At 52.0% G+C, this 25,216-nt stretch overlaps 2 protein-coding genes and 1 non-coding gene across 5 annotated transcripts in view; 1 reads left to right on the forward strand and 2 right to left on the reverse strand.

The window, feature by feature from the left end:
- Positions 1-25,216, reverse strand: part of DENND3 (DENN domain containing 3) — a 52,957-nt gene that overhangs the window by 15,544 nt on the left and 12,197 nt on the right. For all 3 annotated transcript variants that reach the window (XM_043879942.1, XM_043879941.1, XM_043879940.1), the window contains 11 exons: positions 19,674-19,793; positions 19,213-19,431; positions 16,296-16,411; positions 13,289-13,444; positions 11,443-11,539; positions 10,562-10,665; positions 9,827-10,026; positions 7,582-8,103; positions 5,689-5,948; positions 5,399-5,569; positions 1,890-2,019 (listed from right to left, as the gene is read on the reverse strand). In XM_043879942.1, coding sequence (XP_043735877.1) covers positions 1,890-2,019; positions 5,399-5,569; positions 5,689-5,948; positions 7,582-8,103; positions 9,827-10,026; positions 10,562-10,665; positions 11,443-11,539; positions 13,289-13,444; positions 16,296-16,411; positions 19,213-19,431; positions 19,674-19,793 — 2,095 coding nt within the window. The remainder of the gene's footprint in view (positions 1-1,889; positions 2,020-5,398; positions 5,570-5,688; positions 5,949-7,581; positions 8,104-9,826; positions 10,027-10,561; positions 10,666-11,442; positions 11,540-13,288; positions 13,445-16,295; positions 16,412-19,212; positions 19,432-19,673; positions 19,794-25,216) is intronic.
- LOC122679334 (small nuclear ribonucleoprotein Sm D1-like) lies at positions 582-22,398 on the forward strand. Its single transcript, XM_043879944.1, has 2 exons — positions 582-1,088; positions 22,383-22,398. The coding sequence occupies exon 1, from the start codon at positions 701-703 to the stop codon at positions 1,058-1,060; it is 360 nt and encodes a 119-aa protein (XP_043735879.1). The 5' UTR covers positions 582-700; the 3' UTR covers positions 1,061-1,088; positions 22,383-22,398.
- Positions 20,720-20,933, reverse strand: LOC122679724. The gene has a single exon (XR_006336511.1). It is a non-coding gene; the product is annotated as a small nucleolar RNA U3 (small nucleolar RNA).

Below are 25,216 nucleotides of genomic sequence, written 5' to 3' on the forward strand. Positions count from 1 at the left end.
ACACTGTGCAAGGGAACGGTGTGTGAATTATCTCTCAATAAAACGGCTACGTTTTTTAAAGTGAATACAAGCAGAACTAGTTGTCATCTGAAAAACATCCCTACAGGACTTCCCTGGTGGTACAGTGGATAGGAAAGCAGGGGTCACGGGTTCAGCCGCTGGTCAGGACTATCCCACGCGCCCCAGAGCACCTAAGCCTGGGAGCCGCAACTGCTGAGCCCGCACACTGCAGCTACTGAAGCCCGCACGCCCACAGCCAGAGACGCCACCACAGTGAGAAGCCCGCACACCGCAGCAAAGAGTAGCCCCTGCTCGCCACAACTAGAGAACGCCCACTCCGCAACAAAGACCCAGCACAGCCAAAATAATTTTTTTAAAATCCCTACAACCTGCTCATCTGTGTTTCATGAATTAACTTCACGTGGTGGGTTTAACGGAGCACATGTGACTTCCAGCACGTAGTAAGGCTGATAGAGTAAGTGGTCCTCTACAGTCTCTGCTTCTTTATGCAAAGCATAGGACAGCTGGTTTTAGCAGATCATTTAAAAGTGGACACAAAACAGTGCGTCCCTGCGCTCAGCGCGGTCTCTACGTCGGAGCCCCGATAGTAAGTGTTTCCGGCCATTCATACGCCCGACCTCGGCTGTTGGTGGTCGGATTTTGTGTACTATCGGGCCGAAAGGGTGACAGCACCGCTAGGATGAAGCTCGTGAGATTTTTGATGAAATTGAGTCACGAAACTGTAACCATTGAATTAAAGAATGGAACACAGGTCCATGGAACAATCACAGGTGTAGATGTCAGTATGAATACGCATCTTAAAGCAGTGAAAATGACCCTGAAGAACAGAGAGCCGGTACAACTGGAGACACTGAGTATCCGAGAAAATAACATCCGGTATTTCATTCTGCCGGACAGCTTACCTCTGGACACCCTGCTCGTGGATGTGGAACCGAAGGTGAAGTCCAAGAAAAGGGAAGCTGTTGCAGGAAGAGGCCGAGGCCGAGGAAGAGGACGTGGCCGAGGCCGAGGCAGAGGAAGAGGGGGTCCTAGACGATAATGTCTCTCAAGACTACTATTTCAAAGTAGTTTTGTTTATGGCAGGTGGGGAAGGAAGACCAATCCATGACAGAGGAAGACTATGTGGCGGTGGCAGAGGAATTGGAGGTCCTAAGCGATAATGTACCTGGAGCTTTTTTGTACAGGCTTTGTTTGTTTGTGGCAGTTTTTAATAAACATAGATGTAACAAAAAAAAAAAAGTAGACACAAAACAGAAGTAGCTAAAAATGTTGCATAAACCTATTCTTATCTTCTCCCTATTTCCTGGACTTGAAAAATCTTCTAAAAATAAAAAACTGAGCTAACCACTGACCTCTATGGCTTCCAGAATGTGAGAGCCAGATCTAAACCTACAGGCAGGAGACCAGAGAATTCCTAGGGGTGGGGAACTGACCAAATCAAGGGAAAAAAGTGAGACGGCCATCAGGGGTCTCCCCACGCCCGAGCAGTGCGGTCAGGCAGTCATGGGCAACCATGCACAGAGGTCCCTGCGGCTCTGCAGCGGGCGTGTGTCCGACCACAGAGCTCAGAGACTGCGACGGCGACTCTGTGAGCCACTCAACGGAAACCCTGTTGTCGTGTCATTGGTAATTCAGATTCAGGACCAACACCGTACGGGGTAAAGTGTACTGCTACTCAGACACTGAAATGGTGAGGTGCCTCAGCATGTCCTAAGGAGCAGAGAGCTCCAAGGGATTGCTAAGTGAGAAAAGGAAAGACGCAGAGGGAGGAGTGGTGTTCAAAAGGGAAAAGTGCAGAAGAAAGAAGTTTGAGACGTTTGGGTTGGTTCCAACTGGTAAGACAAAAGGCAACCAGATAAAAACCTTACTTTCATTCTTCATCCTATCAAAGTAGGACAACTTGGAGGCCGCATAGATGGCTCCCGGTGACTGCAGCGTGCCGACGACTGCATCCATCAAGAGAATGTGGGTCAGCGCCTGCTGTACGTACTGGGGGTCCTGTGGGAGGCACGGTCATCTCAGCACAGTGTCTCTGAAATCACGTCCCGCTAAGACTTTGTCCCGTTACACACAGCAATACTTTTAAACATGTGTGGTTTTCAAAGCCACCTGCAGAGTTTAAATTTGGATTTCATGTCATGTACTTATGTTCTCTTAGTTGAGACAAATACTGGTTGTCTCCACCCCTTCCCCAAAATAGTTGGAATAATCCTCCCACTCACTAGCCTATGAAATTACCCAGTCCATAAAAGCTAACAACCGAAGAACTGATGCTCTTGAACTGTGGTGTTGGAGAAGACTCTTGAGCGTCCCTTGGACAGCAAGGAGATCAAACCAGTCACTCCTCAAGGAAATCAATCCTGAATATTCATTGGAAGGACTGATGCTGAAGCTAAAGTGCCGATACTTTGGTCACCTGATGTGAAGAGCCAGCTCACTGGAAAAGACCCTAATGCTGGGAAAGATTGAAGGTGGGAGAAGGGGGTAACAGAGGATGAGGTGATTGGATGGCATCATTTGACTCAATGCACATGAGTTTGAGCAAACTCCAGGAGACGGTGATGGACAGGGAAGCTTGGCTTGCTGCAGTCCATGGGGTCATAAAGAGTCAGACACAACTTAGCAACTGAACAACAACAACTTACTACCAACAAAGCTAGTGGAGGTGATGGAATTCCAGTTGAGCTATTTCAAATCCTGAAAGATGATGCTGTGAAAGTGCCGCACTCAATATGCCAGCAAATTTGGAAAACTCAGCAATGACCACAGGAATGTAAAATGTCAGTTTTCATTCCAATCCCAAAGAAAGGCAATGCCAAAGAATGCTCAAACTACTGCAAAATTACACTCATTTCACACGCTAGCAAACTAATGCTCAAAATTCTCCAAGCCAGGCTTCAACAGTATGTGAACCATGAACTTCCAGAGGTTCAAGCTGGAGTTAGAAAAGCCAGAGGAATCAGAGATCAAATTGCCAACATCTGTTGGATCATCAAAAAAGCAAGAGAGTTCCAGAAAAACATACTTTATTGACTATGCCAAAGCCTTTGACTGTGTAGATCACAACAAACTATGGGAAATTCTTAAAGGGATGGGAAGACCAAACCACCTGACCTGCCTCTTGAGAAATCTGTATGCAGGTCAAGAAGCAACAGTTAGAACTGGACATGGAACAACAGATTGGTTCCAAATCGGGAAAGGAGTACATCAAGGCTGTATATTGTCACCCTGCTTATTTAACTTATATTCAGAGTACATCATGAGAAATGCTGGGCTGAATGAAGTACAAGCTGGAATCAAGATTGCCAGGAGAAATATCAATAACCTCAGATATGCAGATGACACCACCCTTATGGCAGAAAGTGAAGAACTAAAAAGCTTCTTGATGAAAGTGAAAGAGGAGAGTGAAAAAGTTGGCTTAAAACTCAACATTCAGAAAACTAAGATCATGGCATCTGGTCCCATCACTTCATGGCAAATAGATGGGAAAACAATGGAAACGGTGACAGACTTTTATTTTGGGGGGCTCCAAAATCACTGTAGATGGTGACTGCTGCCATGAAATTGAGACATGCTTGCTCCTTGGAAGAAAAGTTATGACCAACCTAGACAGCTTATTAAAAAGCAGAGACATTACTTTGCCAACAAAGGTCCATCTAGTCAAAGCTATGATTTTTCCAATGGTCATGTATGGATGTAAGAGTTGGACTATAAAGAAAGCTGAACACCAAAGACTTGATGCTTCTGAACTATGGCGTTGGAGAAGATTCTTGAGAGTCCCTTGGACAACAAGGAGATCCAGCCAGACCATCCTAAAGGAAATCAGTCCTGAATATTCATTGGAAGGACTGATGCCAAAGCTGAAGCTCCAATCCTTTGGCCACCTGATGCGAATAACTGACTCATTTGAAAAGACCCTGATGCTGGGAAAGACTGAAGGCAGGAGGAGAAGGGGATGACAGAGGATGAGATGGTTGGATGGCATCACTGACTCGATGGACATGAGTTTGAGTAAACTCCGGGAGCTGGTGATGGACAGAGAAGCCTGGCGTGCTGCAATCCCTGGGGTCGCAAAGAGTCAGACACGACTGAGCAACTGAAGTAAACTGAACTGATCCCAGGTGTCACTAAGCTCCTATAAACATCCAGGTGGTGAACACTTCAGGGCCTGTAGGCCGCACAGTGTCTGTCACAATGACCAGCTCCACCGTGTTTGGCAAAGGCAGTTGCAGCCCCTGTGAAGGGTGGGCCAGATGTGAGCCTGCACGACTGTCCTTAGGCGCCTGCCAGCCCACCAGCTTTGACGCGCTTTGTTGTTGTTGTTTAGTCTCTGAGTTGTGTCCGACTCTCTGCGACCCCGTGGACTGCAGCCCACCAGGCTCCTCTGTCCATGGAATTTTCCAGGCAAGAATACTGCAGTGGCTTACCATTTTCTTCTCCAAGGGATCTTCCCGGCCCAGGGATCAAACCCACATCTCCTGCATTGGCAGGCAGAGTTTTAAAAATGGAGCCACCTGGGTTGTGCTAAATAATCAAGTGGACGTAAAATCAGAGAGTCCAAAAGTCACAGAACATTGGAATCTTAGGACCTAGTCCTCCCTTATTTTAAACAGAAGCCTCCTTCCATTTCCTTGACGTTAGGCTCCTCCAGGGATGGAAGGTCCATCACAGAGGCAGCTCTTCCACCACTGGACGTACGTTCCTACTGAAGTTTGCCACTGGGTGGCTGCCGCCCCCACCTGCATCTCCCCGATGACCAGTGAGCTGCAGCTCTCGAGAACCTTACAAACACTCCCCATGTGAGTTCCCAGTTTGGACCCTTTGCTCACTCTGTTGTGGGTTTCCTGTCTCATCTCGCCTTTCGGACAAGACAAACATCGCCCTGGTGTGTCCCTATGTCTTACCTCTGTCCAGGGTACCCTTCATGACTAGGAAGTCTTAACTTGCTGTAGCCAATGCCATCAGTCTGGCCCAAAGTAAGTGAAGCTACAAAATTCCCTAGGATTTTAAATATAGCCCTGTGGAAGGAACCTAATACACCCCCGAACAGAACCCTAATCCCGTGAAGAGAAAGAGTTGAGAGTTGAGCTCACATCTGCCAGAGTGCAGCCCCGACGCTCCCCTCCCCAGGCGTCACCCGGAGCAGAGGAGGCAGAATGCAGAGGCCAAGCCCAGGTCCACACATACCGCCCTGCGGGCTGGCCTCTGTGTTTGCCCCCAAGGCCTTCCCCATCACCCCAGGGCCTGGCGCCGAGTCACACGGACCACAGCATCATCAGTGCCTTCTGACGAGATGCTGCGCCCAGGCCCAGGCCCGAGTCGCCCGGGCTTTACGCTGAGCATCGCTAAGAGACCGCAGCCCCGGGTGAGAACAGACCTTGTGGTCGTCGGCCAGCTTCCTCCCGGCCCACATCTCCTTCACCATCAGGTGCCAGAGGTCGCACTCCGTCTTGAGGTTAGCCTCAAAGACTTCTTTCTTGGACGCCGTTTTGATTTTTAAAGTGGGAATTCTCAGGAGCAGAAAAGTGGCCATGGTGCTTCTGACATCCTGCAGAGGCAGAAAGAGACGCGGGTAAGTGAAATGACGGTCTGGGCGGGGGCGCTGGGGTTAACAGGAGCTGGGTGTAGGGGCGGGCCCATGGCTGGCAGCCACAGGCCTGTCCTCACCTCTATGTTCCTGAAGGTGGAGATCTCCACGTAGCCCGGCCGCCCCTCCGTGAGGAGGAACAGGCGCTTCTGGGTCATGGCAATCTTGCCCACCCCGCGATTCGTCTTGACAGAGCGCGACAGCTTGTACACACACTCGTTTTTGTCCAGCTGCTCCATCACCGACAAAGGCAGGCTGACCTCCTGCGCCTCTGCTTCTGCCTCCTTCCAGCAGTTGTAGAAATCTTTGAACGTTTCTGGGTCAATCTGTTTCTGGTGTCCTTAGTTTTATAAAGAAAAAAAGAGGTTCTTAAAGCCATGGACCCCAGGACACTGCGCATTACCCAAAGGAGGCAGCAGGTGGCGCCAGCACCTAAGTCTACCTGGACGGGAACCACCTGGGAAAGAGTGCCCTTCTGACCCAGTTTCCCCAGGTGCGCAGGGGGGCACGTGATCTGGGCTGAGTCCATCTGTCCTCTCCAGTCCCTCCCTACGCTGGTAGTCAAGTGCCTCTCAGGGCACCAGGTGGGGACCCTGGGACAAGGATGAAGTCCTGTGCCACCTCTGGAACTGGTGGGCAGCCATCCTGGGGCCAGTCCAAGGGTGCAGCTAACACTAACAGATCCTCGGACACTCCCACAGCACTGCATCAAGCCTTACTCTTTGGTTACGTGAACAAATACATCACTATTTGTACGCATGATGATCTTAATCGATTCAGTAACCTTCCCAAATGTCCAGTATTCAGGGGCTCTAGAGCTGGAGAGAGACCCAAATCCGAAGTCCAGCTTCACTGCTCTTCAGCAGTGTGACCAAAGGCAAGATACGAAGCGAACCTGCTTCCCTATCTGTAACATGGAGCGGGGACTGCTCCCAACTCCCACTCAGCTGCTGCGAGAAATGGCTCATCCTAATCCTGACGCTTCCCCATGTCTGGCTCCTGTGGCTCCATTTGCGTCATGGATCCGTCTGCCCTCCATCCTCAGTGGGCCCCTCACACCCCCAAGCAAGCCTGCTTCACTTCACACCCAGGGTGAGTCTCCCCGTGTTCATGAGGCCGACTCCTCCAAGGTCAGGCCCCTCCTCCGGTCACACTCCAGCCTCCCAGCACAGTGACATGTGGTAACATGCCTCTGTACACGCTGGTCTGCAGTGCTCAGACCAGAAAACTCCTACCCATCCTTCAAAACCCAGATAGAGGGCCCACGGGCAGCCTTCCCGGACAAGGCGGTCATCCTGGACACCCCCTGAGCTGGCACGCTCTTCCCTGGTGGCATCTAATAACACTTCCTGTGCTTCACCCTCCACACAGGCCCAGCCACCGTGGGATGCTCGGTCACAGGGAGACTGAGGCCTGGAAGGAAAAGCCCTGCCGGCTGGTGGGCAGGTGCCAGGCAGACGGTCCCACAGACCCTGTGCTGCTCTGTGTGTTTGTGGGTCTGTATTACCCACTAGGCGCCTGCTCCAAATGCAGGAACCTTCCCGTCCCAGCTGTGGGTCCCCCTGTGGGAGGGAGGGGTCATCACACCGTGAGCAGGTCCCCCAGGACCGATGTCACCAAGCTTCCCCAGACCCTCCGCCTCTCTCGGCCAGCTGCTGGGTCCGTCAGTAGGAAAAGCCCCTACCCATGAGGCTTTCTGGAAGGCAAAGTTGGCTCAGACGGTGAAGAATCCACCTGCAGTGTAGGAGACCCAGGTTTGATCCCTGGGTCGGGAAGATCCCCTGCAGGAGGGTATGGCAACCCACTCCAGTGTTCTGGCCTGGAGAATCCCATGGACAGAGGAGCCTGGCGGGCTACAGTCCACGGGGTCACAAAGAGTCAGACATGACTGAGTGACTCACAGACACACGAGGTTCTCCCTGGCTGGGCCAACCTGCCATCCAGGGCGCCCCCAGCCGCAGGGATCCTCCTACCTACAGTCAGCGCCTCGAACAGCCGGTGTATGACGCCAGCGTCCTTCACGATGCCTGACTCCTGCACCCTCTTCACGAAGTCGTCCAGCTGCATGTGCTTCTTGGGCAGCTCGAAGTTCTTGACACGGTCGTCGGCCTTGGGAGTGTCCACGGGCCTGTCCATGACCTCGCTGATGAGCCGGCGCAGCTCGGGCGTGCGCTCAGCCTGCGTGCGCTCGGGCGCCGACAGGGACTCCACGGTCGTCTGGACGAGGTCAGCAGGGAAGATGCGCATGTCGGTCTTGTACAGGCTCTGGAAGTCCAGCAGGGCGCCCAGCAGGTGGCCCTGCATCAGCTGCACCAGCCCCCGGAGGTAGAAGTACCTGGCCAGCAGCACCGAGTTCTCGGGGGCCAGCGAGCCCATTGCCTTGCTCAGCTGGGCCACGCAGTCCGTGTAGAACGCCTGCACGCACTGGGCCACCAGCGGGAAGTGGATTTCCGGGATCTTGAAGGTGTGTGTCGACTTAGGGGGCACGTCCAGAACTGGGGGTGAAGGGGAAGTGGGCGGTAAGCGCAGACCTTAGAGGCAGACACACGTTTCCACCCCAGCACCCTGCTGTTTCTGGGCCCTGGGTACAGCATGGAACCAGAACCGTATACATCTTCCAGGAAGCCCCACGTACCCCACGCTGAGGGGGGCCCCCAGCGGCCTCCCATGGCACCCCGAGAGTACGGCATTATTTTATTTGCTAAAACTGCTGATGGCTAAATTGAAACACGTGATGCTGAGACTGGAGGATTAAGCGGATAACCTAGGCTGAGACGTACCTGCCAGGCAGGCAAGCCCCGTCAAACAGCCGTTTCTTTTACCTCAGCAGCAGCTCTGGGCCCGGGTATTGTTGCCACACTCATCTCACAGGTGTGGGGGCCGTGGCTTCCACTGGTCCCCGGCACACAGCTGCCGCATGTCACGCATAACCAGCTGTGTGTCACACCAGTGCCTTCCACAACCTCACCCCCACGGCTCCCAGGCAGCGCCAGTGGACAAGGCCAGGCCGCAGGAAGTAGCGCACCCCAAGGAGGTGGGGCCTCAGTAACAAAGCCTGGAGGATGGCGGAGGAGCCCGGGGCAGGGGCAGGGGGAGTGGAACACCTTCCTGCAGCGAGAGGGCCCAGTGCAGAGTGCAAGGCCCCGCGGTGCTCTAATGAGAGGGCGTGCAGGCCCCAGAGAGGCAGAGCAACTGCCCGGGGTCACAGAGCCGGCAGGCAGCTGCGCCGGGACTCAGGCCCACCAGGGGCCTCCAGAGGGTTGCTGTTTGAACACACAGCCCCTCCCGGCCTCGAGGGCATGCTCTTCCCTCAGCCTCTGGCTCTCGGGCCAACTCACAGGAGACCCGGCTGGTACCTGGTGCTCCACCCACAGCACCGTCTCCCCACCGCATCTCCATCCACAGAGGATGGGTGGAGACCCCCTCCTGGAGCTGCGAGGAGAAGCCTCAAGCACCCACAAGCGGCATCACACGTGACCTGCTTCGCTGTGGCTCACGTGGGAAAAACACATGGGCTCACACACGTCCAAATGGGCTTTACAGCAACTCACCAGCAAGGGGACCCCAAGCAGACGCTCTGCACGCAGGTGGAGACGCAGCCACTGCCTCCCACGTCACGCCGCTCCCCCCGCATCCACCTCCCGAGACCACAGCGCTGCTCCCCACCCCCACGGCACAGCCGTGCCCATCACCACCCCTGACCGTGTCACGACACTGAACACCTCAACTAACCCCCCACTAGTGTTACGCATTTCTATCGTCTGCCTTCATCCCCGTCCATGGGGGCGGGGGCACTGGCTTCCTGTGTACCCCAACACCTAGGAAAGGCCCAAGAATCGCTGGAGGCTTAAGAGTTGCTGCACCTCATTAGTGACACACGTAAACATGTGTCTCCTAGGTACATGTGCATATACACGCACATAACCACACATGTATGACAGACATGAAAATCGTGAATAGTTGTGGTCTTCAGCAGTTGGGAACCAAGTGATGGAAAATACAGATAAGAGATCATTTTCTATAATGAACATAGTTTGCAAAATAAATATTCTAAAAATATTTCAAACAATCAAACTACTAGAACTACCACCACCACCACCCCCGAAAAAAAAGAAGCCCATTCCCTTCTCCTGGAATGAGGTCTGACTTCTTTCAGCAACTGGCAGTGTTAGAATCATGTGACTAGGAAAAGCCATGGAAGGGGCGTGGCTGGCCCACCTGTGCAGCTGCTCCCGCACTCCATGGTCTGTATCTTCCGAAGCGACGAGTTCCGGGGTGGCAGCTCGGGCACCGTGATGTCCTGCAGGTTGGGCATGCTGACCACCATGCGCCGGTGGGCTGCATGTGGGGCTGAGGACTTCCGGCTGGCCATCTTCTCAATCGTGGGTCTCCTCGGACTCAGGAGCATCCCGTTTATCCTGGGTGGAAAATCCCAACATCTTACATGTACGGTAACGATTCAACAGGTTCAACTGGGCATTTTCGCAAGTGTGGTGCCCAGTGTCCAGTATCCCCGTGCCGAGGGAGAAATGGCCGGAGCTTGCCTGGCTCTCCCTCGTGTGGTGAAGGCTGAGTGCAGGCCACACCCCCCAGGAGAGGTCACGACACACAGGATAAACGAGGGCATTGTTGACAGTGATGCATGTTTGAGGAGTTCAGGAAAAGCAACACAGAGGAGGCAGGAAACAGCGAAGATGTAGGGAGAGCAAGAGAAGGAAGACGGGGAGAGAACAGCACGAACGCAGACCCAGAGCTGCACTGTGGGCACTTCGGTGTCCCCCCAGCCCCAGGAAACAGCTGCACGGGAGGAGCCGGGCCTGCTAGCCAGCTCATGCACATCTAAATGTGAGACTCCTCCGATCTGATTTATCATTCATCTGTCCAGAGATAACTGCTGCTTGAGCGTCCAGGCCCCCGGAGAGCAGCGCATCCTTCAGAACCTAACATGCACACCTGTCCTCCTCGGACTGCGTGTGGAGGTCCATCTGGGCAAAGGCGTCCATCCTTCTGCTGAGCCGGGCCTTGAGGAAGGCATGAAACATGTATGTATCCAGGACCTGGAACAGATGCCGAGGGCGGTCACTACACCTGCTCCCGTCCTGAGCCGCCAGGGCCCCTGCAGCCGCTGCACGAGGGCCCTTCCCCGGCCCACCACGGCCTCTCACCAGCTCCTCCAGACCCAAGTTCCCAACACAGGCAGCGTTCTTAGCTCATCAGAATCTAAACTAAGATCCTCCTCAATCCCTCACCAGCCAACCTCAAAGAATCAGACACTCTCTACATTTGAAAAATCACAAAAAATTCAAAAGCCCAAATCACCCTGCCCCCCAGGACAACAGCAGCTGAGTCATCAATTCTGGGATCTCCTGGGGACGGCGACCTCCCCCATACGCCCACCTCACAGCCAGCCCACCCATCCACAGAGTCCGGCAGAACAACCTCCAAGTCAGGTGCCGGGGAGAGGGGATGTGGCCCAGCCCAGGGAAGGAGGCGGTGGTGGGAAGGGCATGGAATTGTGCAGGCTGATAGGAAGCGTCCAGATCCAGGCTGAAGAAGGGGCTACCAGGCACGGGCCTTGGGCACAACTCAGCACACTCTACACTTAAGACGGATACACTGAGTTACACGTGCATCACTCTAAAAAGCCAAGTAAGAAAATAAGAGCTGGGCAAAGGATCAGCAGGACCCACGCTCAAACAAGCTTCTAGGAAAGCTAAAACATAGAATAAAGTATTAACAGATGCTGGAAACCCTGGATGTGAAAAGCATTTTGAGCAGAGAAAAGTGCAAAGGATGGAATATATACACGCACAGAAACCCCATACGCCTCTCACCTGCTTATAAAACTGCTGGTCCCCTAGAGCTCTTGTTTTGAGAAACTCTTCACTATTGAACACTCTGTGTTCATAATTCAAGTGATTCTTCACTTCCCTGATGAAGAAAGACAGTCTAAGTGTTGAAATGTTTTTAAACACATGAAAAACATATTGCTGTTAGCAAAAAACTGATGGCAAGAAATACACAGTTTGAAAAGCCCTGTCTCCACAAGGATTATTCTGAGCCCCGAGGGTTTGGGTGTAACCTGTGGTCAGGCTGTCCTGTCACTTCAGTATAGCTTTCCTCCAACTGGAATGAAGCTCTGGGAGGCAGGCAGCAGGGAAGGGGGTCTGTCTCGAGCTCCTTAGCTCCTTATTCAAAAGAAGAAGATGCAATTGTCCGTAACTGTTCCTACTAATAAGCCTGAGTTCAGGGTGGTGACAGGAAGGGCAGACAGACTGGGTATTAGCCCAGCTTGGCTGCCAGCTGGACCCCTACCGGCTGCCTCCAAATCTGCATTCCACGGGGACTTGGCCACACGATGCCCCAGATCTCATGTGATAGCTACCAACAGAATCAATAACCGTGCAGGACATATTCAGGACGTAGCATGTTCAATGTTTTCCCTCTCCCGTGAGAAGAGACATGACTTCATCTAGGGGAAATCAACTTTTAGAATCATACTGTCTGCTTTTTAATGAACTAAACTCATCAAGCTTGCATGCTTATTGTGTCCAACTCTCTGTGACCCCATGAACTATAGCCCACCAGGCTCCTCTGTCCATGGGGATTCTCCGGGCAAGAAAACTGGAGTGGGTTGCTGTTTCCTACTCCAAGGGATCTTCCCGACCCAGGGATCAAACCCTTATGTGTCTCTCATGTCTCCTGCATTGCAGGCAGGTTCTTTACCACTAGCGCCACCTGAGAAATCTTTCGTAAAAGATTCCATATTAAAAGAACAAAAGGAAAACAACATTTCTACGACCACACAAATTATAGTGCCTTAAGCAGAGAGCTAATGCAACTCATCTATAATGTAACATCCCATTTTTCCCTAATAGATTATTTGCTTTATGTAAGGAAAGACAGCTAAAAAATACAACCATTAAAATGTTGAATCACACAGTGTCATCAAGTCGGCCAGCTCTGGTCTAAACCCTTCCCAGGCTGGGTCCGTCCAGATCAGAAGAGGACCTGGAGTTGCTACCTTCCCTGCCACACACGACCCGAGGGTGGGAGGAGAAGCAGGGGAGTGAGGCAGGGGAAAGAGGCCTCAAGACAAAGCGGAGAAGAGAGAGTTGGAAGGAAAAAAAGGCTTGAAGGCTTTCTTACCGATAACTTCGCCACAGAGTTAACATGAATGTCGGCATGGATCTATCGGACACTCCTTAAAGGACTGCACATTTAGGCCAGAACAACCACTGCACCCCGCACTACATCCCGATGCAGCAAACACACTGCACTGTCCGCTTGACCGACTGGGCCCAAGAGCTGGCTCCCAACAACACACAACAGACCCCGACGCTGAAGGTGACGGCGACGGGAGAAAGAAGAAAAGCTCCTCACGGGGGCCAGTCCTGAGTGCTAACCAGCCTGGGCTAGCCTTCGGATGGGCTGCAATCCCGAAACAATCCATCCGTCCCTCGACCCCAGGCTGACTGCCCATAGTGGTCCTTTGCAGGAGAGAGGAGGGGGTGGGAAGGCCCCAGGCAGGGCTGACACACTCCCAGGGATCCTCCTGGGTGCAGGGGCCTCTCCCACGTCAGTCCTGGATTTCAGTCCCCGAGCTCTGGGGGCCGTGGCTGGCGTGGAACTGGGAGCAGGCTGGGGACCGGCTGACGAGCCGGGAGGGACCTGAAATACCTGAAGATGCTGACGAGCAGCTGCAGGGTCATCTGCTGGATCTGGCAGTTGAGCTGCTGCTGCCAGGCCCGCCTGGAGGCCCGGCCCTCGTTCACGTCCGTGCTGGTGCAGAGGTGAGCCAGGTCCAGCTCGTGGTGCAGCTGAAGGCTCTGGACCCTGGAAAGGAACAGAGGGACAGTGACCACGGCTCAGGCCACAGCACATGACCACTGCTCACAGGCAGGAGACAGAATCCTCCAGGGATAGCTAAACTGACCTTCTTAGGATGCTCAGAACACCTATCAATACCGGGGCAGCGGGTGGAGAGGGGGTGTCATTAAAAACACATTCCGGTTGGGAGTCTATTCACGTCCCAACACAAACAGCTCACTAGTGCGGAACCCACAAAGGCCTTGTCTTTGGACCACAGGTGTTTTTGTGCAAGCTGAGTCATCCCGTCCCTCTTTTCAACACCCCCTCTTCCACAACGGCCAAAGGGTTTCCAGCGGGTCTGGGTGGGACGGCCCTGCCCCGGCAGGTGTGGGTGCTTGAGGTATGGCCACTCGTCGGGGGGTTCTTGGGGACGGGGGCTCCCAGAGGTCTTCATCACACAGGACCCCCGCCTCCCCAGCATCACCCACGGCTGCACTTTTAGACGCAACTTTGCACACCAAGGAGAGAGTCGGAGGCTTTAAATATGCAAATAAACCCACATGACACATGCCTAGAGATCCAGCGGGGCAGGGGGACATGGCAAACACTCTCTGCTCAAGGTGAGGAAGACAGCATGGCAGAGGGTGGCCTTCCCACCAAATATGGTGGGTGGGTGCTCACGCACCCCGGTCCCCAAGAGGAGACCCACGGCCATGGCTCGGATCACGGACCCAGGGCCCTTCACAGACATGCCACCAGCCGTGCACAGGTTAGTTCATGTTTATAAACAGCCCCTCGTGGTGAGCCTGACATGCCACATCCCACCTCTGGGGGTCTGACCAAGCGAGAACCCTGGGAATGTTCTAGAATTCTCACAGTAACACGTGGGCAGAGGCGAGATATCATCTTATTGGATATGCTCCATCCAAGCAAACACTTGAGAAGCTTCGCCAAATGCTGGCCAACATCAGTCCTCAAAAATCGGGGAATGCGGACTCTGCTTATCAGAAAGTGCCCAGACAGTGAGGAATGTGGGTCCCGCCTTCTGAGTTCACACAGGGCGACACTCCAGCAGGGCCCCTGGCTGGGCCCCGTGAGCACGGCCCACCAGCCACGCAGGCCTCCACGCCCGCCGCCCAGGCTCCGGGCGCTGTAAGATTGTTTACGATGGAAGGACCATTGTTAAGGTGGCACGCCCATCGACTCTAGAAACCATCCAGGGAGAGGGAATAGTCAACACCAAGATGTGACAGGCTGAACTGTTTGTTGTCCAAATTCCCATGTCGGAGTCCTGACCCCCAGTACCTCACAGTGTGACTGTGTTTGGAGTTGGGGCCTTCAAAGAGGCAATTAAGTTAAAATGAGGTCATGAGGCTGCACCTACTCCAATATGATGGTGTCCTTATAAGAGATAGAACACAACACCCACAGGGGCACGACCACGTGAGGACACAGGGAGGAACCAGCCCTACTGACATCTTGACCTTGAACTTCCAGCCTCCAGGACTGGGAGGCAGTAGATATCGGTTGCTTAGGAGGTGTTTGTTATAGCAGCCTGCCCTGACTGCTAAGAGGCACAGGTGAGAACAGCCACGCCAGGGAGCCAACAGAGGACCACCCGCTCCTTCCCCTGCTCTCAGGCCTCGGCCTGTGTCTGACCTCCCAACAGCAGACAAGATAAAGGGGGACAGTCGGCACGGATGGGAGACGGCCAACAGCGGCTGCTACACTCACCCCCGCCCCTCGCCCTGCAAGGGGCCCCATGAGTTCCACACCAGGCCTGCCTGTGGTCCACACCTGGGCTGGAAGACTAAAAGCAGGATCTCTCCCACCACCACCTTGTTAGGTTCCAAAGAGGGGACCGTCTCTTTGCAGGACCCCCTAGGGGGCCCGGCTCTGCCACTGCCCACCCCGGATGCACCTTCATCCTGGCCTAAGTATGATCATACCTCCTCTCTCTTGCCCCCGAAGACGCTTGTGGGGCCGCCCCTCACTGCCACACCTCTCCCACCACGACAGAGGCTGTGGGACCTGTGAGCCTCACCGGTTATCACCTGCCCTCTTTGGGAAAAGCGTGTCAGCCCTGAGCTCGGCCAGTAAAGTTTAGTCATAGAGATGGCCACGACACAGTTATGGAAAAATAACAGCGCTGAGAGAGAGCTCTGTGGGGGGGAGGGGCAGGGGCGAAAGGGGAAGACAGCTGCCCGCCCAGGGAAGGGTGGGGGGCCACGGTCGTCAGGGTGTCCCAGCCGACAGTGCCACGGGGCGAGGGCCACGTCTGCTTGCTCAGTACACACATACCCTGCCCGATGCACTGGACACATATCTGATGAGTGAATGGGTGAAGGAATGAATGAAGGAGAAAGGACTTCAGAAATCACTGGGAGGGGTTGGGAGGTGTCCGGGGGTGTGACTGTCCCCTGGTCCGGGGCCACTTAGTATTTAGACAGGATCAGAATGAAGACAACTAACTTTTATATTCAAGCATTCACAAATAATTTCCAATCTATTAAATATATTTTTCAAAAAAAGTAGAGGTGTTAGTCGCTCAGTCGTGTCTGACTCTTTGCAACCCCTTGGACTGTAGCCCGCCAGGTTCCTCTGTCCATGAGATTCTCCAGGCAAGAATACTGGAGTAGGAAATCGTTCTCTTCTCCAGGGGATCTTTCCAACCCAAGGACAGAACCTAAGTCTTGAGCATTGCAGGCAAATTCTTTTTTTTTTTGGCAGGCAGATTCTTTACTGTCTGAGACACCACGGAAGCCCCATTAAATACATAAACCATCTGTTAATATAAGATTGGAAAAGATACTCAGATGCGGCAAGTACAAACCTGAGCAAGACTTTCCCAAACACACGTGATCTCTCCCCTTACCTCTGAATAAACGTCTGTGCAGCCAGGAGAGGGATGTCAGGAACATCAACCTCCTCATCATTAGAGTAGGTGATGTTCCCATTGTCGATGTTTATCAAAATTAAACCATCAGCTTCCTATAAAATAAGTTTGTAAAGATCAAAGTAGGAATCTGAATTTGTATACATCTTTGAAAACACAAAGCTACATTTTGCATTCACTAAGATCAAGTCATCATTAATTAAATTATTGTATATTTAATATGCACACAAAGCCTTATATTGTCTGCTCCAAAATGCAATGCATACCATGAATTAGGTTAATAAGCTAAAGTGATTGAACACCTTGAGTCAAGATTCCAACACACGCGGTCAGGCCTCCCCCCACCCCGGTACAAACGCTCCGTGGACCACTTCAGGGAGCCTGGAGAGGACATTCCAGAGCTCCAGCCAGAACACCCTGACATTCGACACTCAGGGTGCCCGACAGGCTGCCTGGCTAGCTCCCCACCCCCAAGGACCAGAACACAGGTGTGCCCTGGGCTCAGGGAGCCAACACACTCAAGCGTTCTTGAGACGTGTGTATGGCTTACTTGTGAAGTCTTATCTGTGACGGAACACACAAACACTGAGTTCTGCACTTCAACTGTCCCAGCAACACAACGCCAAACTCGCCCTGGCTTTCCTGGCGGGCCGGGCTCTCAGTGAGTGTTCCGTGACACATGGAGTATCACAAACACATGCCCCAGCGCAAAGAGCTACACCGGAGGGGACAGGCACCCTCAGCGCGTGAGTGCCCAGCTCTCACAAGGACCCCGTCCACGTGCCCAGCACCATCAAGAAAACATCCACACCCCAAAGGCGTTCAGCCAAGACCTGCTGCCTCGCCCGGACGCCTCCCAGAGCAGGTAGCTGCTAGGAGGACTTCCTTCATGGCTATGGACCGGAGTCAAGCGCCTGGGCCTTTTGTCCCTCCTGAAGGGACAGAACGAAGGCGGTTTTTCCCCTGACAACTAAAAAAAGAAACCCAGCTTTAACTCCGGAGCATGCCTATTTTTTCCTCATTTCCAAGAGTGACGTTTTTCCCTTCCTTCCAGGAGGTCTGAATGGCCTTTTCCCAAAGCGTGTTTGTCCCCTGGTGAGTGAGTCAGCGAGTCTGCCAAGAACACAGACATGCCGGCTCCGCCACAAGGAGGGGCACCGGCCCAGCCGGGCTGTGCTGCAAACGCCCGGGAAAACCCGGGCAACTCCCGAGGACAGAGCGGGCTGCGAGGCAACCTCCCACTCCTCTCGGGTTCTACGCACACTGAGAGACTTCTGAAATAACAAACACAACACTGTAAAATCAACTACATGCTAATTAAAATTAAAATGAAAAAGTTACATGAGAACCCACCCTGGGCCAACTACCAATAAGCACAAGAAAAAGACCTCCACGATGCCAGTCATCCAAACCGGCCAGCAAGAGGGCTGAAAGCAGAAAGACCGGTGACACGTACTGGGAGGAGGCAGGAACCCAGAGCCCTCCCGGTGCTGGAGGGCGGTGAGCCGGGTAGCTGCGGAGGGCAGCAGCCTGGACATCTCGCCAATGGTTAATCACAATACTAGCACTGGACCAGGCAATTTCTCCCCCAGGCATGTACCAAGCTATGTACCGAGGTAAATAAATGAACGCATGTCCACACAGAGACCTGTACGTGAGTGTTCACAGCTTCCGTTCACAACAGTCAAAACACAGAAACAACCACAAACGTCTTCAACTCATGAATGGATAAACAACTGTGGTCTCTTCATTCAGGGCAACCCTACTGGGCAATACAAATAAAGTGCTGCTACACGGATGAACCTCAAAAACACATCACTAGGTGAAAGAAGCCAGTTATAAAAGACCACGCACTGAACGATTCCATCTATGTAAAATTCCCGTATGCAGAACCGGCAGACCCACAGGGCAGGCAGGGTGGCCAGGGCCTGGGGGGTGTGGCGGAGGTGGAGTGACTGCTAACACAGGCGGGGTTTCTCTGTGGGCTGACCAAGACGTCTAAAATTAGGCAGCACAGCTCCACCAAGTTACTGAAAGCCATTGAGCTGTACGTGTTAGTCCAGGAAACTCTGTGGTGTGTAAATGGTATCTGAAAAAAAAGCTGTTTTAAGAAAACCCAATCTGCTCTTGTTGCTGGCGATGTCCATGGCCTGAACTCCCCTTCGAAATGCACCCTGTCAGCACAGCAGCAAAAAGAGCTGCCCATATGAAGCACCTACTGTGTGCTCCGACACTGCCTGATGCTGCAGCCCCCAGCGTCCTGTCAGGACTCAGGTCTGCCCCCGAGCAAGTAAATGGCCACTGGATTCGGCAAGGCCCACACACCCCTCGGACACCAAGCATGCAGCTGCATTCATCTAGGAAGTAGGTTCACGGTACTAATGAACAGCAGAGGCTTAATCAATAAAAGTGAAAATGGAAACTACGGAACGGTATCATGGTGGCTCCCATCCACCAAGCCCAGTCCTCTGCCAGGAGGGGCGGGGGACATCCCTGAGCCAGAACCCTGCCAGGAGGGACGGGAGACATTCCTGAGCCAGAACCCTGGCCAGGAGGCCACGGCCGTGCCCACTTCACAGATGAGGAGACTGAGGCTTAGCAAAGGCCAGTAAGCCACTCAGGGTCGCAGAACTAGTACGCAGCAGAGGCGACACTCAAAATCAGCTCCCTCAACTCCGACGCCTGCCCTCGCCTCCCTGAAAACCTGAGAAGCGGTGTCAGGTGTGACGCTCGGAGTGGGCCCTGGGCACACCCCGAGGACAAGGAGGGTATGCTGGTGCCCTGTGGGGAGCCGCCCCAGTCCTCTGTGCCCGCCCTCGCCGGCCAGCAGCTCCCCAGGCATCCTCCCAAAGTGCCCGGGTGACTCAGTGCCCTGAACCCAGCAGTGGGTGCTCACCTTGCTGACCTCCTCAAAGTGGTCAAGGTGGCAGCCCATGAGGAAGGAGGTGGGCGCCATGAGGAAGTCCAGCATCTGCCCGGACAGGATGGGCACGAAGGTGTGCTGCCACTGCAGGGGGTGCAGGTAGGCCATGAAGCACTCGGCCACGAGCGTCAGCAGAGCCCAGCTGGACGAGAAGAACACGACGCGCTGCTCCGTCAGGAGGCAGGCGAGGATCTGGGGGAACAGGCGGGGACAGCACAAGCCTGAAGCATCGTGAGGGTGCCGCCCAGCGAGGACGGACGCAGCGCACCTCTCCTCCAGCTCCCCCGGTCCGTCTGCCAGAACCCAAACCACCCTGACCCCAGCAGTGTGCTCTGCGGTGAAAGCTGGTTTTAAGCAAAAAAGGAAGAACCTCTCTTTGATGTTCCGTTAAGTCAGTCAGCGTGAGACGCTCACAGGTGTGGAAGGACGTGTACCTGTAGCACCTTCTCAGGTCTGAAGCACAGCAGGGGCAGGTGAAGGTCCAGGTCGATGAGGGGGCTCTCGGGGTCCGCTCTCGAGGGAAACACGATCTGTAGTGGTTTCATGTTAAATATCTGCAACAACCAATTTCCATCATTGGCTCAGGGAGCTGCTTCCAGCAGAGGCTGAAAGGCACTGAAATTCACCATGTGGGCTCAGAAAGCATCTGAGTTAGCATACACTTTCAAAGACTCATGTTGTCACCTTCAATGTCACAGAAATAAAACCATCCAGAGATAAACAGAACTCCCAGGGACATTTCATGACAAATTGAGGACCTAATGTCTTTTGGGAATACCAGATGGGAATACCAGAGCACCTGACCTGCCTCCTGAGAAACCTGTATGCCGGTCAAGAAGCAACAGTTAGAACTGGACATAGAACAACAGCCTGGTTCCAAATAGGAAAGGAGTACGTCAAGGCTGTATATTGTCACTCTGCTTATTTAACTCATATGCAGAGTACATCTTGAGAAATGCTGGACTGGAAGAAGCACAAGCTGGAATCAAGATTTCCAGGAGAAATATCAATAACCTCAGATATGCAGATGACACCACCCTTATGGCAGAGAGTGAAGAACTAAAGGGTTGGGACCAGCCCAACAACGAACCGACCTGAGGGAGCAGTGCTGCAGAAGAATAAGGAAAAATAAGACTCAGAAATAAGGTGGAGATCAGGGCTGATGCCACTCGCAGGCAAAAGCCCAGATCCTAATACCTGCATGCTTTTTATTGCTAACATCTACTTCTTCCTTGTAGGTGCTCTAGAGATATCTGTTTTTTACAGTTTCATATCGGGGATAAAGATATACAATGCACAGTCCTCAATGTCAAACCTTCAGGCCTTTCATGATTCTGTTTAGCCCTTCAGCTAGTGACGACCTTTCTCAGCAACTCCCTCAAGGCTCTGGTCAAGAAAAGAGTCACTAATGGTTTTCCATCAGTCACATCAGTACTTCAACATCTTGTTTTCAAGATGTTTTTTCTTTTTTTTTTTTTAAACCACTCAGATGGTGTCCTCTCCCTCTTACTCTCCCAAAGGAAGAGAAGAACGATCATCAGTGGCCAATGGCAGCTGCAGAAGCAACACCAAAGACCGGCTTCACGCTCAGGAGAGAACACTGCACCTCTTCCTCATGGTTTCGGGTGCTCTACACAATCAGAGAAACTTCTCTAGCAACAAACTATAGAAATGATCCCTGAAAGTATAGTCTTAAGATGTTTTTTCTAAGATGTACTTTTTATTGCTCCCAGCCCTTCGCTTGGGGGCTATGAGAAAGTTGTTCTTTTTCTTCAAAGAAGCCCTGTTAATTACAGTACAGGCCTATGCATAGCATATTCCCTACACTAAACAGCCTCTTGATGAAAGTGAAAGAGGAGAGTGAAAAAGTTGACTTAAAACTCAACATTCAGAAAACTAAGATCATGAAATCCGGTCCCATCACTTCATGGCAAATAGATGGGGAAACAGTGGAAACAGTGTCAGACTTCATTTTTTGGAGCTCCAAAATCACTGCAGATGGTGACTGTAGCCATGAAATTGAGAGACGCTTGCTCCTTGGAAGAAAATCAATGACCAACCTAGACAGCGTATTAAAAAGAAGAGACATTACTTTGCCAACAAAGGTCTGTCTAGTCAAAGCTGTGGTTTTTCCAATAGTCATGTATGGGTGTGAGAGTTGGACTATAAAGAAAGCTGAGCGCCAAAGAATTGATGCTTTTGAACTGTGGTGTTGGAGAAGACTCTTGAGAGTCCCTTGGACTACAGGGAGATCCAACCAGTCCATTTTAAAGGAGATCAGTCTTGAATATTCATTGGAAGGACTGATGCTGAAGCTGAAAGTCCAATACTTTGGCCACCTGATGTGAAGAACTAACTCATTTGAAAAGACCCTGTTGCTGGGAAAGATTGAAGGTGGGAGAAGGGGACAACAGAGGATGAGATGGTTGGATGGCATCACCAACTCAATGGACATGAGTTTGAGGAAGCTCTGGAGTTGGTGATGGACAGGGAGGTCTGGCGTGCTGCAGTCCATGGGGTCCAAAGAGTCAGACACGACTAAGCGACTGAACTGAATGGCTTTTTCAGCCAGACTCCCTTAAACTCTTTAATTAAACAGCAAATTGTTCATTGACAAAACAAAGCTAAACTGCCTCCCAAATATCCAGTTTGATTAGCACAAATTCTTGATCAAGCATGTTCAAACCAATCTTAACCAGTATACATTATTCGTGGTTACTACTTACTATGTATTTGCCTATATTTTCAATTTAACAGTCAAAGTTCCTTACGAGCGTGCTAAGTCGCTTCAGTCATGTCCAACTCTTTGTGACTCCATGAACTGTAGCCCACCAGGCTCTTCTGTCCATGGGATTTCCCAGGTAAGAATACTGGAGTGAGTTGCCAAGCTCTCCTCCAGGGGGTCTTCCCAACCCAGGGATTCAACCTGAGTGTCCCGTGGCTCCTGCACCGCAGGTGGGTTCTTTACCCCTGAGCCACCAGGGACACCCCAAAGCTCCTTAAAGATACGGAATTCAAAAAAATTTTAAGGACACTTTATTTTTCTAAATGATATTATTTTAAAAAGACACTTCAAAATCAAATCCCACATTCACAAGATGCTTATTACGTGTTAAAGGCTGAAGCAGAAGGCAGACATGAAGGAGGAAGACGGGGTCCCTCTGAAGAGGTGGACAGCTGGGAACAGCAGGGTTAAGCCTGCCCTGGCCTCAGGCACACAGGTGCACTCAGCAAGGCAGATGGGGTGTCTGACACTGGTTTGCAGTGGGTTCTGGGAAACACTGCTTAATCAGCTCCTGCATCAGATGAAACTGACCTCTTAGGTTTCTTCAGAACAGTCAACAGCCACAATTCTACAACACGCATTACGACAGACATGACCACCATACCAACTGGGGCCCCACAGCCAATGAGACTTGTTAGTGGAGGAGCTCAGGGACAGGTCTGATCCAAATGTAGCCCATGACAAACCACGAGCCCCGGCAGGCAGGCCCTGACTCAGCCCTGCTGGTGATGCCGGAACATCGTTTGGTTCATTGACTGAACAGTGCTCTGCGGGCGGCAGCGGCTAAGTGCTGGAAATGCAGCTCTGAGCGCAGCCTCTGTGCTGCTGTGGCCCAGAGTCTGAGGGAGGAACTGGACGTTCCTCCAGGCACACTCAAGCCCACACTGCCGCTGCGCTGAGCTCCACAGGAGAGCGAGAGACCGTGCTGGACAGTGTGAGAGGGGCTGCTCCGGAGACCCGGCACCTGAGCCAGGCCTCAGAGAGTGGCAGGATCTGGAGGAGGACCAGCACGTGCAAAGGTCCCGTGCAAGGGGCCAGTGCGGCTGGACGATAGTGAGCCAGGACTGAGTGGGGCGGACGGGGCCGGATGGTGACACAGGGGAGGCAGGCCTGGGTGGAGGGACCAGGGAGAAACCCGTGAGGGGTCTTAAGTCCAAAAGGAAAGTATAGAGTTTAAGGATCTCTCTATCCACTGTGCAAAGGAGAGACTGAATGCAAGGTCAAGACTGGAAGTGGAGGGCTTCACCGGTGGTTCAGTGGTTAAGGATCCACTGTCAATGGGACGTGGGTTCAGTCCCTGGCCTAAGAAGATTCCATATGCCACAGGGCAACTAAAACCCATGCATCACAACTACCAAGCCTGTGCTCTGGAGCCCAGAAGCCACAACTACCGAGCCTGAGAGCCATGAGCCCACGCTCCACAACGAGAGAAGGCCGTGCACTGCGACTCTGCTGACCGCAGCTAAAGCCCGCTTGCAGCAGCGGAGACCCAGCACAACCAAAAACAGATACGTACATAAATAAAAACTTAAAAAACGAATGGAGTGGACAGACCAGTGGTTCCCTAAGTCATGCAGGTGGGAGAAGCTGGTGGCCCAGAGCCGTGGTGGCATTGGAAGCAGGGGAACTGGAAAGAGCTGCTGGAGGTGGACCCAGGTGTGACTTGAGAGGGTGCATGTGGGGCAAAGAGCCATCAAGAAGATGCCCGCTAGCCCGCCCCAAAAAATTTCCTCAGTAAGCTTTCCCACTCCAGGTGGTAGAAATGTAGGAACAAAGTATTAGTTACTCCAAGAGTCTAGGATACAGAAAACTGGTGTTAAGTACTATTTACACATGACCTACGCTCAGAGGCAGACTGCTACAAATTATAGGTAACCCTAACACTGTTCTGAGGAGAAGGCAATGGCACCCCACTCCAGTACTCTTGCCTGGAAAATCCCATGGACGGAGGAGCCTGGTGGGCTGCAGTCCATGGGGTCGCTACGAGTCGGACGTGACTGAGCGACTTCACTTTCACTTTTCACTTTCACACACTGGAGAAGGAAATGGCAACCCACTCCAGTGTTCTTGCCTGGAGAACCCCAGGGACGGGGGAGCCTGGTGGGCGGCCGTGTATGGGGTCGCACAGGGTCAGACACGACTGAAGCGACTTAGCAGCAGCAGTAGCAGCGCTGTTCTGAACTCAGGGAGCTTGGTTCACTGCTGTAGCAGGGCCTCAGTGAGCAGGGGTTGAGTTTCTGGCATAGGAACATAAACTGTGATGATTTCACTGCACGAAAGTACCAGGTATCCACATAGCAAAGATGACTGCCTGACACGGAAATCCAACAAACGTTCCCCACAAAGGGTTCTGAGACTGGAACCCAGAGAGACAAACATCCTGCCCAACCTTGAGCCAGGAATGTACTTGGTGGGATGTCCCTCCCGAGCAGACTGCTAGGTGTATATACTTTAATAATAAATAATAATCACAAACATCCTAATAATTTCTCAACTGTTCATAATAATCAAAAACATAGAAAAAACAAGATGTATATGTAAAATCTTCCAGAAGGAACTACCAGAGTGAAATTAACATTTACTATGTACTTCAAGACAATTTATTTAATAGATGTTTGTTTTCAAAAAAAGGAAACATCCCACAGTTAAATTAGTTTGGAAATCATTGACTCAAACAGGTTTCATCACACAGCTTAGCAGTCTGGCATGTTACTCAGCAAAAGCGGAATAAGCTTGTCTTTCTCCAACTTTCTTTAACCCGGAAACCTCCCACCACGAAAGAGCCAATAACATCTCAACCAGTGTTTCAAGGAACCCAGTTTGGGAACCCTTGTCTAGCAATTAAATAACACAAGGGCACTATGAATAACAAAAAAACCAAACCACTTGTATTTTACTAACTACACTGGACAAGAAAAAACATCAATAAGTTAAATATAAACCTCATATTCAATATAAAAAAAAGGGGGGTATTTGTAATGTAAGTAAATTTGATGTGTTTTCTGAATAGCCAGTAATGAATTAACATGTTAACCACCAAAGGGGCCTATTACTAGCTCAATATCTGTTAATCATACGCCACTCAGCAAAACTCAGGCCTAAATATTTGACTTTTAGACTGAAATTTTATTTTTAAATTTTTAGAAGACAAATTTTCTAATTTATTTCTAGTTTCCTAACCTTTGGACACAA

The sequence above is a fragment of the Cervus elaphus genome, chromosome 21, assembly GCF_910594005.1.
Source record: "Cervus elaphus chromosome 21, mCerEla1.1, whole genome shotgun sequence".
NCBI lineage: Eukaryota > Metazoa > Chordata > Mammalia > Artiodactyla > Cervidae > Cervus > Cervus elaphus.